The sequence below is a fragment of the Crocuta crocuta genome, unplaced genomic scaffold (assembly GCF_008692635.1).
Source record: "Crocuta crocuta isolate KB4526 unplaced genomic scaffold, BGI_CrCroc_1.0 scaffold258, whole genome shotgun sequence".
Classification (NCBI taxonomy): domain Eukaryota; kingdom Metazoa; phylum Chordata; class Mammalia; order Carnivora; family Hyaenidae; genus Crocuta; species Crocuta crocuta.
In genome coordinates, this window is record NW_027532842.1 from 4,683,282 (window position 1) to 4,699,136 (window position 15,855).

The window sequence follows — 15,855 nt, forward strand, 5'->3', positions numbered from 1 at the left end:
AGCCAGGCAGGTGTGAAAGAAGCAAACAAAGGCGATAAACCAACAGCTGGGAGACCGGGCGGGACACAATCAGAGCAGCCCGCTATCTAGTTTGCAAACGGACCACCCAGCAAATCTGGGAGCAATTAGGAGGGAGAAAAACAAATGGTGGTGGTCGGGGCAGGGGGGGTGTCTGAGGATGATGGGAGGAGGGGCATCCCCAAAGGACCTTCTGCTACGAAGACAAGAGCGAGGCAAGGCGCTGCGAGGAGAGCGCAAGGAAACCAGAGCCACGGAGCGGGGGTGCACGCTCACTCACACACTCACGTTTGTGCGCGGTCGCTGCAGCTACACAGTTGTCCCCGTGACAAAGTGATCAGAAAACAGATTCTATGGTGCAGAAGGTAGGAAACCCCACTGAAACTCTAATTACCTTCTGACACTCATCTGGGCCTTGAGAAGTGAATTTTGCACGGGGCACGTGAATTTTAAAAGTTACATTCTTTTCATCAGCGGCAAGGAGGGGACGGGCTCACAGCCCGCACCCCCCCACCCCGCCCCTGCAACATCACGGCTCTCTGGCCGTGCTGAAAAGGAGCAGACGCTGGCCTCCTGCCACGGGTCAGCCAATATGCCGTGTAGCTACGTATCGTTCCTTTCAGTCCCAACTGCCTTCCCCCCAAATGGTAGCCTTCTGTCACAGACGGAGAGCCCGTCCACGACGTCAGGTATCCTGTCCAAGGTCACGCGGCTAAGCGGCAGCCGAGCCAGAATCCAAACGCAGGCTCCAGTCTCTGTGGGACGCACCAGGGTACACAACATCTAGTGCCTCTGCACGGGCTGCTCCCTCCGCGGGGACTGGGAACACACGCTCCCTACTTTCAGCTGCCCACCCCCTCCGGCCCGGCTTCCTGTCCCATCTGCAACGGGAAGCCCTTCACCCCTCAAGCCGGGTGGCCTTCCGGGGCGCCGCCCCCTCCTCTGAACGCCCTCCATGCTACCCGACCCCACGTCCAGGCCTGTTTCAGCCTCACAGGGCAGAACGAGGCTGTGGCCCCCACGTCAGATCAAACACAGTAAAGCGCATTCTTATGCCACGTTGAGGAGCTCGGTTTTCCTGTCAAATGCTGGAGAGGTGTTTTTAAGGCGTTGCTTTGCAATTTCTCATTTTGCTTCGGAATAACCTATGCTCTCTAGCAGTTACTGGGTACACATGAGCATTCTTAAGATCGAAGAGGCCCTGTGCCTTGTTTCCAAAGATGCTAAAACTCAGCGTGCTTGTTATACCTAACAGTTATTAAGGCTGGTCTGCATTTTGTAGAGTTTTAAACCTTTATTTTTTTTTTTTACATTTATTTATTTTTGAGAGATAGAGAGAGACAGAGCGTGAGCAGGGGAGGGGCAAAGAAGGAGGGAGACACAGAATCCGAAGCAGGCTCCAGGCTCTGAGCTGTCAGCAAAGAGCTCGAGGTGGGGCTTGAACCCACAAACCGTGAGATCATGACCTGAGCCAAAGTCGGACACTTAACCAACTGAGCCACCCAGGCACCCCTAAACCTTTATTAATTTCAATTTGCGGAGGCTTCTCCCTATTTTTAGAGCTGGTGAACTTTTTTTTTTTTTTTTAGGTCTCAAAGACTTTTGTAGGCCCTTGAAAATCTAGTAGGTGCTAAGCACTGGGCCTAAAGTATCTAACGGGCAGGGCAGGCCTTTGCCATGTGCTGCCTTGTGTCACTGTTATATATAGATCTGCTTCAAGCCCGGCCGCTGTCCCCACCCAGTCATGGCTTTAAGCTAAATGAAGACAGTGATTTTTGTCTTGCTGACAGATTATTTTTTAGAGTGACTAAAATGAAGGCTAATGGACTCACTTGTTAAAAAAGTGTCAAAAACAAACACAGAAACCACAACTTCAACGACATACTCTACAGCCCCTTCCCTGACATATCTGCAGTTATTTGACATTCTATTCCTAACAGATCTCCAACTCTGGATTCTGTCCTTAAAAGAAAATGCCTTCTCTTCATTGCTTTGGAATATGGTACAAGCAAACGGAACTGAAACATTAAGACACGTAGTAGGAATCCCTAGAAGTCTTCAGCTTGTAGATTTCTATTTCCCTAGCAGTTAGCGACAGATTTCCTTCAATGCACTTAGAGGAGAGTGGTACTCCTAGTTTTCCAGACATTCCATCTGTCTAAGATGGCAATGCTTAATTGCTCTTCGGTCCAGGTAAACTTCCTTTGTTAGTAGGCAGGCTTTAGCTAAATGCAATCTAGTAACATTTTAACGTACAGGATTAATCAAAAGCTGTTTCTCATGCCCAACTTGTAGGTATGGGGATGATGTTCTACTAGAAACAAAGAGAGGGAGTGACAGCATTTGTTCCTGTGAACTCGCCCATATGTCACATGACACTTTCTCAACACCAGTAGAAAATCCTAATTCATTAAACGCAAAACAAAAGGCCCCAGTTACTCTTGCTGTGAAATAAGAGTTATGTGAATAACGTGCATTATTCGGCATGCAGACCTTCATGGTAGACACTCATCGTTGAGTATAACAATTGGGCCTGATCAAAAGGCCTAGCTTTGGTAATAGAACTAAAACAGGACTTTTCTACCTTAAAATGGTATCGCTACAATTTCAGTTTTCTGCATCTGGGCTGTTCTGCCCATGCCTGGACCCCGTAAGAACCCTAGCTTTACCTGGGGACGGGCCACATTTCATGTGGCCACTGAGAAAATGCAATTTAAATCTCCCTATGACTATATTCTTTGAGAATAACCCAAAGGGGTAAAAACTGAGTGTTCCGTGATGGCATGGAAAACTGAGAAGAAGAAAAAGAATGATGGGAAGGAAAAGCGGGGAGCCGGTGGGTGCCCCTGCGCTCCCGGCCGGCGCTGACCCACCTCTTTCCATTACTGTCCCGTAGCATCGCTTTTCCCATCACTCTGGCCTTCGTTTCCAGCTCCTGCACCTCCTCCAGCAACGTTTTTTTGCAGGTATGCTTGGCCCTGTGTGGGAAGGAAAAGCAAAAAGCACATGACAAAGGAACTGTATGCAGCGTTAAGGCCAGACTGCTCCCTTTGGGGCCACACCTGGATGCCCTTTGACGCCGAGGCTGCTGCTCTGGACATCACGGAACATTCACAGTCCCGGTGCATGGCTGGGGCTCCACTTTCATATGCTGGGAAGCACCCCAAGTCCCGCAGAACACACTTGGACCGTGAACCTCAGATGTTAGCCCACATCCGCCAAAGAACACCGCCTGTTGCTGAAAGCCTGAGAATCCGGCCGAGGACCCAGCCATTCAGACCAAAGACTGGGGTTCACGGATATTCATGCGTCCATCTCTAAAGTTTTTCACCGCAGGACCTAAGAACCCAGAAGATGCTTTAAATCCTTACCCTAGTGGGGTATGCGGTCCCTCAGCCCTGGCCCCCACGGGGGTCACAGAGCCCGGCTAAGCGGTTTGTTCTCCTTTCAGTGTCAAAAGAGCCACTGTCCCAGCAGGAATGGGCTTTATTTATTTATTAATGTTTTTATTTTTTTTATTTTTTTAAATTTATTTCTANAGAGGGAGACACAGAATCCGAAGCAGGCTCCAGGCTCTGAGCTGTCAGCACAGAGCCCGACACGGGGCTCGAACTCCCAGACCATGAGATCATGACCTGAGCTGAAATCTGACGCTTGACCGACTGAGCCCCCCAGGCGCCCCGGGAGTGGGATTTATAATGCTGGAGTTCATGTTCTTCAAGCCAAACCCTGGCCCTGAAACTCAGGGCCAACACAAACACCCAGGCCCAGCTTTTCCACCCTTGTCTTGCAGAGACTTACCGTTAGGGCCCATCTGTGTGGGCTCCATGGTGTAAAACAACAGATGGAATAACAGAAATAAGTTGGTCTCCGCACCACAGTTTAAACCTCAGCCTGGTCCCTCCCCTTGAATTGGAGGAAGAACTGCCTGCACTCTTTTTCTGATTAAACTAAGAACACCTTACACCACATTCAAATAAGTGGCTGATCTCAGGATCTTCCTGAAATTGAGACTAAACACAGAGCTACTGTTGGAAACGATACCGTTGAAGGACCAGGCATGTGACCTGACACAGGTATGAAACGGAGGGAAAAAAAAAAAAACAACTAAACAGAAAAATTGCTCATTGCTTAGCAATACTGTGCAGGCTTCTTTTTATGGAAAGCTTTGCATTAGTTTCAGCGTAAAGAGATGTGAGGATCCCGCTAAGGGCTGGGACTCAAAGACAGAATGAGAATAAACACGGAGCATCTCTGCAAGGAAGCAAAAACAGTGTAACAGGAACATTCTGAAGGTGTGAGCTGTTGCAGTGAAATCACAGTCTCCCTCCCACCCTCCACCTTCAAGGGAAGAAAGCCCGAGAAGATAATGCCCGGTCGTCCCCTAACACTCTGAGCTAATCTCTAACGGAGCATTAGCTCTAAGATGCTGTGTATGTGCCTGTCATTCCTTCTCCCCAAAGTAAACAAGGGAACCTAGCCACACGGGTTTTAACGCAGAATACCTTCATTACATCAAGCCGAGTCCCGGGACTCAGTGGTGATAACGTACTGCAGTTCAAAGTAGAGACTGTGGAATTTTAATTTAAACAAGGAATGAGAAAACGTTTAACGTTTTGCTGGAGACCGTTAAAAAAAAAAAAAGAATGTTGAAATTTACACTGTTCACTATTATTGAATACGCTGGGCCCCCAACTTGAACTTTTATCTCATGGGCTCACGGGGCTCCAATGAGGACCAGACAACCGAGGGCCAAGCCCCGCTCAGCTAGGATTCACCCCAGATATACAGGTCCCAGGGGAACACATCTGCGGGTCCTGGAGGATGGCCTGTGCTCTCCTTGGGTTAGGATGGTCCTCAATCCATCACCCTCCCTGCCTTCCTACCTCTTTCTCCTGACACTGAGCAATCAGGGCTCATCAACCTCTATAACAGCCTTCGGAGTCATCTGCTGGGCTGGGTGACAAGGGGGCCACCAAGAAGTAGGCTAGGAACAGGAAGTCCGGGCCAGTGGGCGGGAAACCTATGCCGTAGGCCAAGGGAGAAAGCATCTGACCCACTACATTGAAGCTGCCGGTTTGGGCTCATTCACAAAACCATTTCAGTGGGAAATGAGCTGAGTACCCTAATACCCCCAGACACTGTGCATGTTTTCAGTGGATGAAACTCATCGGTGTCCGAGAATTACTCAGCAGGTGTTTAGCATTTCCACGAGGCTAGCTCACAGGACTGGACCGCTATTTGGGAACACCGGATGGCAACGGTGGAGTTGATTCCGCGAGTCCTTCTGTGTGTGGTGCTGGGGTAGAAGCGATGCTGGCCAAGGCAAAACTGCATTTTCAAGGGCCGTTACCTAATTAATAAATTCTTCATTAGGTAAATGACTCTCCCCCCGTCAAAGTTCACATGTGAAAAGCCAGTCTTTAAGCATTAGCCACCGGCATGCAATTTCAGTCTTACCAGGAGCCGGGGCTTGGCTTGCTCTGAGTCACAGCTGCGACATTATCCCTGAATGGCTCACCCTCTCCGTCTGGGGTTCCATCCAACCCCCCATCAAGAGCCCAGATGATCACACAGGGGGTACCGTGGGCGTGCTTAGCCACTGTCAGGGTGTGAGAGTCGTCTGGGGGCCCTGAGATACAGCAATGGGTATCTCCCGGTTGTTAGGGGTTTTGAACAGAAACAGATCAGCACAGAATCTCGAACTTTTCATTTTTCTCCTTCTGAAACTTTTTCTCTTGACTCCTTCTTCTGCATGGAAAAGTAGCAAGCCAAGAAGATGTTTAATTCCATTAAATGCGGATGAAACTGTGTGGTTCACAAAAACTTAGTTTAGTTTTTTTTTTTTTTAAATCAAGACTCATTTGTATACAGATATTTCTTATGACTTTTTATTTCCCTTTCACCGCCTATCCAGGATTATAACAAGGAAATGAAGTCATTCTGGAACTGCTGAACGTACTGTGTGCTGACTGGTAACATGGAAGAGATATGGCTAGATAAAAGGAGGCTGCCTCCTGTGTTTGGTTGCCTTGAGCTTCATATTATTTCTGCAGAGCAACTAACGAGCTTCTCCTAAATGAGAATGAGTACATGGCAGCTGACCTAAGAATGCGGTCATGGGTAAACATTTTGGAAGTAAGCTAAAGTGTATTAAAATAGTTCTGGGCAATGTAAACTTCATGCTCCTAATAAAAATACTCATTAGCCAGGTATCACATATAATCAATCAGTCATTTTTGTAGATGTGTTAGTCTGGTCCCTTTTGAAAATCACGGTTAACAGGATAACACAGTAGGTACTTACTGGCGTCCAAATCTGACTTAAGATAGTCTAACGGATCTTCAACCAGAAAGCTGACAGACTTCATGGAAAAAATGACTGAATTACCTCATGACGGTTTTTTTTTTTTCCCCCGACTCTGAAACAGTCTAGGTCCTGAAATGGGAGAGGGGGACTGGGCAGAGTAAGGGGGGAACATGGAGAGAGAGGAGCTCACTTTCGCTCATAGAAATACATGTGGAAAGGCGGGCCTGCTTTCTGCCGGGATTTAAAAGCTCTTTCAAAAACAGTTAACCACCAAAATTAAAAACAAAACCAAAAGTCCGGAAGACTGGTCCCAGGCAAGATGAGAGACTGCAACTGCACCGTGACAGCCTCCCAACACTGCCCCGAGCCACCGTCACAGCACAGGCGTCCGTCATTCCGATTCACTCCATTCAAAACCGTCCTTGGAAGTCCGAGGCCGGCCACAGCTCGCCATGTTTCATCAACAGTGGGCCACAGGGACCAAGCGCAGGGAGGTGTGGACAGTCAGGATTTGTGGTTTCGATCAGTGTGCAGGAAGGGAAAACAGAACACGTTCTGACGCTCAGAGAGGGAAACCACAGTTATTGTGGCCTCAAGGGAGAGGAGCAACTCATAGTCTGCCTTCTCTTCCCAGAGGAGCCTCTGAATTTACTGGACTCGACGACACTGATGTCAGGCTGGGAGCAGAACAGAAGATAAAACATGGGGCCCCATGATCACAGGGAGAATTCCCAAATAAACCCGTGGAATTCTTGTTTTTGAGGACAGAGGTGACTGTACTTTAGACGTGAAATGTGTACCACAAATCGAGCATCTTCTTTGGGCAAACACTGCGGGTGAGAGTCAATATACACCACCCTCCTCGGTTTCTCCAAGTAAAACGAGATACAAGTACATTTCCGTAAGTGCCTCCGGACTTCTGTAGCGGCCCTTCCGGCTCAACCCAAAGTTGAGGTGCCGTCTGCTCCTGGGCAGGGCTGTTTTCTGGGCCCCTCGCGGGCAGGAGGCAGCAGGTGGGACAATGCCTGGGGTCTGCCTGCCTCTGCTGCGCCCTCCCCGCCCAGCATCATCTTCACAGAACACGGTCCCTGCTCCTCGCTGGTTGGCAAGCTTCTTGGAAATGAGCAACTTTTACTCTTTCCATTTGGTGGAGCTGAAGGCACTGTCCTTTGATTTATCCTTTGACTTATTCTTGCTAAAATGAAGATGGTGCTAATTTTACAGAGCCAGGGGAGACCAAAAGCAAGTCCTGCTGGAAGGAATAATTTGCCTCACTGGTGGCTGGCAACTTATACGTGGGATGGATTGGCCAATACAAGGAGGCAGAGAACACCGTAACCTGCCAACACTCTTCGGAATGGGAGAAAGAGACTTCCGCTAAAGTCTCGCTTGGCAAATACAGTCTCAAAAAAAAGTTTTTTCATGGCACTAATCTGGATAGTTGAACTAAAACAGGCTGAGATTAATTTGTAATTGCATCGCTAGTCTCAAACAGTACAGACTGTAAAGGGATCTGATGTAACCAATGTCGTGTTGTATTTACCGAAAACTACCACAAACTGTCGTGTAAGGTGGAAGAAATTTAGCAAGGTAATATGGTGCACCGCAACTGGGCTATGCGCTACAAGAACAAATAATAGAAAATGTCCTCTCGGTGCATTTATTAGATTAAGAAAACATCTTTACTGGCTATAATGATTTCATTTCCAAAGATTCTAGTTCAGCTATTTACGAAACACGGTTTTAGTAGATAGAAGGGAAGTAGTGGCAAATCAAGCCATTTAATAAATTAAAATTACTTAATTTTTACTACCAGTTGCAGAACTTAGTGAAGAGAAAAAAAACCACCCCAAATACGTGCTATACAATTCTCTCTCTTGCTCTTTCTCTCTCTCTGCATTAGGTAGCATCACTGTCAAGATAATGCTAAAATGAAGACTTTTTCAAAAGATATCCTTAACTGTCAGGCACGAACAAGTCTCACTGAGTGTGGGAGGGAGGGGGAGATCAAAATGCAATCTGATGTCATTCCCGGGAAGGTGTGGATTAAAGTCTCAATTCTCTACCTCAGGGCCCCCAAAATAACTATGCTTCATCCAAAGGAAAACCAATCCAGAAGGTTCAATTTTCAGGGAAGTCGGCAGCTGTCTGTAGGAGGAGTCAGGCCTAACCCAAACAAAATTCAGTACTACCTCGTTTGGAGTGTTCCGTCCCCTTCTCATGGATAAAATTAAGATTTACATTCTCTTGCTACTTAGTTGCTTGTACACAAGATATTTCAGAAACAATATATTTTGAAATTTAAGCAAAAATTGGGCATGATTTATTTCCTATATAACCCACATTATAATTTCACCTTTGTGATTGATGTTCTCACAGGTTTGTACAGGGACACCCTAAATAAATTATGCTTGAAGGATTCCTACTGTGAATTATTGGAAAAATGAAGAATCCTTCATTGTATGTTCTAATTTGAAATGACCTACATACACAGTTTTTGGTTAAGCAGGGGATTTAAAGCCAGGCTGTGTTCGCGATCATGTAGCACTGATTTTTGTTATAAGGAGAAGTGAATTTTGAGCTATCCTTCCTCAATCTGATGGAATGACTCTGTACTTAGAAACTGTCCTTAAGAATCATGTACAAGTACCGTCCCTACTGACTGTCACCCAGCCTGCCTCGGGACTCCTTTCTGTCTATATTCTCACATTGAGGTGAAGCACAGGTTAAAGGAAAACACAAATCAGAAACCCCAACCCCTAACATCCTTTACATCTGTTGCTGGCAGGTAGCAGGGGACCTGATTCTCGAGAAGTCCCACAGCACACAGTAACCTACGGCAGCAACCATGAAAGGTGATCGCAAGAAACAGCTGAGCGAGACTTAGGGCGGGCACTTCATTTTTCACTTACGCTCTCCATGCCACATCCTCGATCAAACACGCCGTGGGAACCAGAAATAATCCCAACCAGAAGTGTGCAGAGCTCAGGACCATGGTTGCCTGCAAGACACAGAAGGGACACGTGTGTTAGTATTTGTTCTTGCAAAAAAAAAAAAAAAATCAAAACAACGATGTAATTTAATCAATGGGAAACATCCCATGACACAAAAACAACAGAAAGCATTAAATTCAATTGCAGTGAAAACATACACCTCGGAAGAATGTTAAGGAGACGTGACGTGGTAAGTGGCTCCCTGGTGATCTCCATCAGCTCTGGTCTCCTTTTATTTTCACAAGTGTTGTCTCCCTCTTTACAAAGTGCTTTTAAGCCTCTTTCTGATCATGATGCTGTCCCCAAATCCCTCCTATAGAGAAATGTTGGAGCCAGACTCCTATCAGATGAGCTTTCCTCTAGGAGGCTCCTTACACTCACTTCCCTTATGCCTCAGTCCAGGTTCCTTCGCTGCTCATTCCTTTACGGAACCAGTACCTTGGCACAAGGCATAGTCATTCTCAACACCCAGAAGAGGAAAATGAATGGTTATAGTCCTTGTCTCCAAGGAACTTAAAATCATTAAGTACACACACACACACACACACACACACACACACACACACACACACACGTACGGTATAATCTGCAGATTTTCCTTGATTTTCAATGAGGTCATATCCTGATAAACACATCATAAATTGAAAACGTCGTAAGTCAAAAATGCAGTTAATACACCCAACTTACTGAACACCATAGCCAGTTGGGCAAAATCATCGAACACAAAGCCTATTTTATTTTATTTATCTCACAAACCATGAGACCATGAGCCTAAATCAAGACTTGGGAGCCCAACCAACAGAGCCACCCAGGCAACAAGCCTATTTTATAATAAAATATTAATGTGGAAGACTGTATGGAGGTTCCTCAAAAAAATTAAAAATAGGAATACCACTCAGTCCAAGAATTCCACTGCTGGGTATTTATCCAAAGAAAAAAGACACAATTTTAAAGATCTATGTGCCCTTATGTTTACTGTAGCATTATTTACAATCAATAGTCAAGATACGGAAGCAACCCAAGTGTCCATCCACAGATGAATGGATAAAGAAGATGTGGGGTGTGTGTACGTATGTATACACACACACTCACACACAATGGAGTATTACTCAGCCATAAATAAGAATGAGATCTTGCTATCTGGGACAACATGGATGGACCGAGAGGGTATATTGCTGAGTGAAAGAAGCCAGACAGAGAAAGACAAATACCATATTTTCACTTACAGGTGGATGGAATCTAAAAAATTAAACTTATTAACAAACCAAAAAAGCATGCAAAGACCCATAAATACAGAGAACAAATTGGTGGTCGCTAGAGGGGAGGGGGAGAGGGTGGGTAAAACAGGTGAAGGGGACTGGGAGATACAGGCTTCCAACATGGAATGAGTAAGTCATGGGGATGAAAGGTACCACATAGGGAATATAGTCAGTGGTATAGTAAGTGTTGTATGGTGACACGTGGTAGCTATACCACAAACAGATCTGTCGCATCGCTCTTATACCCCTGAAACTAATCTAACATTGTGTGTCAATATACATCAATAAAAAAGTAACAAAAAACAAGACTAAACATGCAATAAAGTGTTGACCATCTCATGCGATGTACTGAATACTGTACTGAAAGTGACAAATAGTTGTCTTGGTAGAGAATGGCTGTCTGTGTGTCGGTTATCTGCCCTCGTGGCCGTGTGGCTGACTGGGGAGCGGCCACCACCCAGCGTCGCGAGAGAGACTCGTACCAACATACCACTGGCCTAGGAAAAGATCCAAATTCGAAATTCGAAGTGTGATTTCCACTGAAGGCACCTTGCTCTCACGCCATCATCAAGTTGGAAAATCCTAAACTGAACCATCCTAAGTGAGGGACTGTCTGTACCCTGCACCGTGGGATATGATGTGTACCGTGGCCACATTCTATGGGGTTTTAGAAGGCGAGAAGGCTGCTAAGACTTCTTAAAGAAGACAGGACGTGAGATGCGTCTAGAAAGATAAGCAGGGTTTCCGCAGCTAGGGGCGGGTAGAGGAGAGCAATCCCGAGGGGAAGGATGAAGGACAGGGACAGGCAGTGAGAAGCGCAGGCTTTGGTGAGCTTTGCTTGTTCCTGGCACGCTGGGTCACAGTGCTGGGCAGAGGGTTGTAAGGAACAGACTTGTGGGGCCAAGTTAAATGTCAGGCGAGGAGGTGAACAGAGAATGCAGGGCAAAAGCTGAGAGAGGGACAAGTTTGCTCTAAAAAAAGTGGGGGCTGGGGGAACGGACTCCTTAGACTTGGGTTTCCAGTGCGCAGGGCCGCGAGCAAGGAGCTGGCTGGCCAGCCGGCCCGGAAGGTGGGCTTCTTCCACAAGGGACATGGTGACAGAGCTGCACATTCGTCTGTTTGCTTCTCTGGAGTCCTCACCATTTGGTTCCACGGGAAGACACAGGTTTTGCCACAACTCATCACAAAGTGGCCGGAGGCTTTCCGAGGGCGGGCGGGCCGTGGGGCCGAAGCACACGCAAGCTGGGGGACACTGTCAGGGGCCCCGGCGGCGCTGAGGATCAGGGGGCGCTCAGGGCAGCTCGCTGCAAGTGCCCCGCCCCAGCCGGGCACGCCAACTTCAACTCATCCTCTGGCACCCGTCTTCTGTGCTGGCGGGCCGGCCACGTCCACCGAGGCCCTTGGCGCTCCGTCTGGCTTGTTGTCTGCGTCTGTCACAGCCCCTCCCTCCGCTCCTCCAGCCCCGAGCAGCCACGGCAAAGCCCACGCCTAACCACACGGTCCTTGGCTCGGACCTCCGTCGCGTGGCTCTCTGTGGTACTCGGAACTTCCCGCCAATGAATCCCAGAAGCAGCGAGGTCTGGGCTAAAGCTGACCTCCGCCCTGTCACTGGACGGCTGGCTACGATTTTTCAAACAAGAGTGCCTGTTTTCTGACTTAAAACTGTGAGCGCACCACGCCCCATCGATCGCGCCGTTCCACGTCATCCTAAGCAGAGAAGGAATAAAATATCCCACGAAGTAAGTGCAAGAATATCCACACTGTGTTGTGCTACCGAAGTCGGGAAGGAAGAAATAAATGTCCCACAACAGGACTTTACTGTGGTTTCTACAGACAATGGGCTCGTGGGCAGCAATTAAAGCGACAGAGAATTGTGTTTGTTGACAGAGAGAAATGTCACGTTACACGGCTCATGAAAACTCCGGGTTCTGACACCTCTGACAACGGAGCTACCATGGCAAAGGGGGGTGTGGGAAAAACAGCACAATCGGGCCAGATCTCGAAATTGAACTTGAGATGCTATGTCCTGACGCAGTCCACTGTGACGTAGTGTGTCTGTAAGCGCTCAGCCTTACACACAGTATATGTCAGCATATACTCTAATTTTTGTAGGGCCTGCTTTAGGATTTGCTCGCCTTTCACGAACACATTCTGGGACTTCAAAGGTGGTGGAGAGCCCCCCCCCCACCCCCCCGGGCTGGGCTTGAGACTACCACCCCCTTTCATATGTGCTGCTGACGTGTTCAGGAATCGTGCATGTGGGATGGAGCAGGATGGTGGCTGTTATTTGCACATCTCTTCGGCTATCTCTACTTCCTGGGTTTTTTTTTTTCTACTGAAAACACATATTACTCACATGAAAGAAAAATTTAGCCCAACCCCTCCCTCCATCTCCCAGGCAAATCACAGGAAGGAGCTGACTAGCCAGCTCCCTCTGCAAGTCCAGCCCTCCATCAACAACCCCCTCACCTCTGCGGGTGGCTGAGCCCCCAGGCGCAGAGCTGAGCCCCCAGGCGCAGAGCTGAGCTGGCACTTTGGGTACTGCTCTTTGCCACAAACGCCTGCGGTGGTCCCTGCCCGTGGAAGGCGGGACTGGTTTGAGCTATACGCACGGGGCTACGTCCTGGATCATCTGCTATGTATATTTATCAAAGAGTACAGTCGTTTAAACATAACACTTTGCAACAACGATGTACTATTTAAAACAGATTATGAAACTCAGTAAGAATTTTACTTGCTGAGGGAAGGGAGGACGACGAGCTTTGAGCTGCCGAAATATGAAGCCCCCTCCCCAATTAACACAACTTATATAGAGATTTTCAAATATTGTTGTTTCCGTTGTTGGTTTTTGAAACTTGGAGCTGGGAAGATTTCGTGCATGTAACTTAAAAGTGTGGTTCCAGAAAGGTTTCTACAGATTTTTAGGGTATGACTGACATCCAAAGTCCTTCCCTAAGGCCACAGCTTTAGTTCTTTAAACTTAATTACCTTTTCTTATTCTCTTAAGCATAACAACAACAAAAAATGTTTATTGAGCTGGGCTGGGTGACAAATGGCACTTAATTACTCTTTCCCCTCCCGTCTCCTAAATACTATTGAGTGAGGTTTTAAAAACATCCTTTTCATGTGCTAACAGTCTACTGGGAACAATGCACCCCTCCATCAGCACATCTTTACTAGTGCACACATGAACCACTCAGGTGCCGAATGCATAGGAACCTAGTGCAGTAAACTGAGGCTCAGGTGGGTGAAATGAGTTGACACATTAGGGCACAAAAAGATGAGAGCCCAGACAGGACTGGAGGTTCATCTGCCTATAGTGAGCTGCCCAGCGTAGCCCTGAGTTCGGAGTATTATCCAGGGACTCCCACAGTAGGAGTGAGCAGGGTAATNCTACTGAAAACACATATTACTCACATGAAAGAAAAATTTAGCCCAACCCCTCCCTCCATCTCCCAGGCAAATCACAGGAAGGAGCTGACTAGCCAGCTCCCTCTGCAAGTCCAGCCCTCCATCAACAACCCCCTCACCTCTGCGGGTGGCTGAGCCCCCAGGCGCAGAGCTGAGCCCCCAGGCGCAGAGCTGAGCTGGCACTTTGGGTACTGCTCTTTGCCACAAACGCCTGCGGTGGTCCCTGCCCGTGGAAGGCGGGACTGGTTTGAGCTATACGCACGGGGCTACGTCCTGGATCATCTGCTATGTATATTTATCAAAGAGTACAGTCGTTTAAACATAACACTTTGCAACAACGATGTACTATTTAAAACAGATTATGAAACTCAGTAAGAATTTTACTTGCTGAGGGAAGGGAGGACGACGAGCTTTGAGCTGCCGAAATATGAAGCCCCCTCCCCAATTAACACAACTTATATAGAGATTTTCAAATATTGTTGTTTCCGTTGTTGGTTTTTGAAACTTGGAGCTGGGAAGATTTCGTGCATGTAACTTAAAAGTGTGGTTCCAGAAAGGTTTCTACAGATTTTTAGGGTATGACTGACATCCAAAGTCCTTCCCTAAGGCCACAGCTTTAGTTCTTTAAACTTAATTACCTTTTCTTATTCTCTTAAGCATAACAACAACAAAAAATGTTTATTGAGCTGGGCTGGGTGACAAATGGCACTTAATTACTCTTTCCCCTCCCGTCTCCTAAATACTATTGAGTGAGGTTTTAAAAACATCCTTTTCATGTGCTAACAGTCTACTGGGAACAATGCACCCCTCCATCAGCACATCTTTACTAGTGCACACATGAACCACTCAGGTGCCGAATGCATAGGAACCTAGTGCAGTAAACTGAGGCTCAGGTGGGTGAAATGAGTTGACACATTAGGGCACAAAAAGATGAGAGCCCAGACAGGACTGGAGGTTCATCTGCCTATAGTGAGCTGCCCAGCGTAGCCCTGAGTTCGGAGTATTATCCAGGGACTCCCACAGTAGGAGTGAGCAGGGTAATACCTGTGTCATTGTTCGCCACAGTGTGCAAACTGCAAGCCCGGGTCCAGCCAGCCAGGGACACGGGGGTAGACCAGAAGTTAGTTTTTAAGTTTTATTTATTTGAGAGAGAGAGAGAGAGAGAAAAAAAAAGAGAGCGTGTGCACATGCATGCTCAAGCATGAGCAGGGGAGAGGCAGGTAGAGAGGGAGAGAGAGAGAATCCCAAGCAGGCTAGACGCTGTCATTGCAGAGCCTGATGCAGGGATTGATTCCACCACCATAAGATGATGACCTGAGCTGATATCGAGATATCCAGAGCTCAACCGACGGAGGCACCCAGGTGCCCCAAGAGACAAGAAGTTGTAAAAGGGAAGCAGAGGTAAGCAGAGCCAGGTAAGGGCACTTGGTGCTCCCAGTGTGGGGCGCATGGGGACCGGGGTGCTGAAAGTGGAGAAGGAAGGGGACAGCTCACCTGCCCAGAGAAGGAACTAGGGTTTCTCTGTGCGGCACCGCGTGCAGGACTTCCCATGTGATCCTGCACAGCTCCCGTTTCACAGAAGGACACTGAAGTTGCAGCCTCCCCCCGGGATCCGCTACCACATTCGAACACGTTGGTTGTCCCCAAACCCCACTGCCTCCCCTAAGCATGAGGAATGAGGGGCTTCCTTCTCCCACACCCACCCGTCCATCACTCAACAACCCTCAAGCCCCGAGTCTGACTTCATTTAACACCAGAAACACAGGGTGCCACATTCAAAATGAAAGTCAAAGAAAATCTGGAGAACTTGGACTTGTCACTAAAACAGAACCAAAGAAAACCTCCCCCAGGCCCTGCAACACCCC

At 47.7% G+C, this 15,855-nt stretch overlaps 1 protein-coding gene across 1 annotated transcript in view; it reads right to left on the minus strand.

Annotated features, from left to right (window-relative positions):
* The window catches only part of ATP8A2 (ATPase phospholipid transporting 8A2), a 468,564-nt gene that overhangs the window by 43,963 nt on the left and 408,746 nt on the right, over positions 1-15,855 (minus strand). Inside the window, exons 33-34 of the mRNA XM_077745423.1 lie at positions 9,240-9,328; positions 2,892-2,996 (exon numbers count right to left, since the gene is read on the minus strand). Of these exons, the coding sequence (XP_077601549.1) occupies positions 2,892-2,996; positions 9,240-9,328 (194 nt within the window). The remainder of the gene's footprint in view (positions 1-2,891; positions 2,997-9,239; positions 9,329-15,855) is intronic.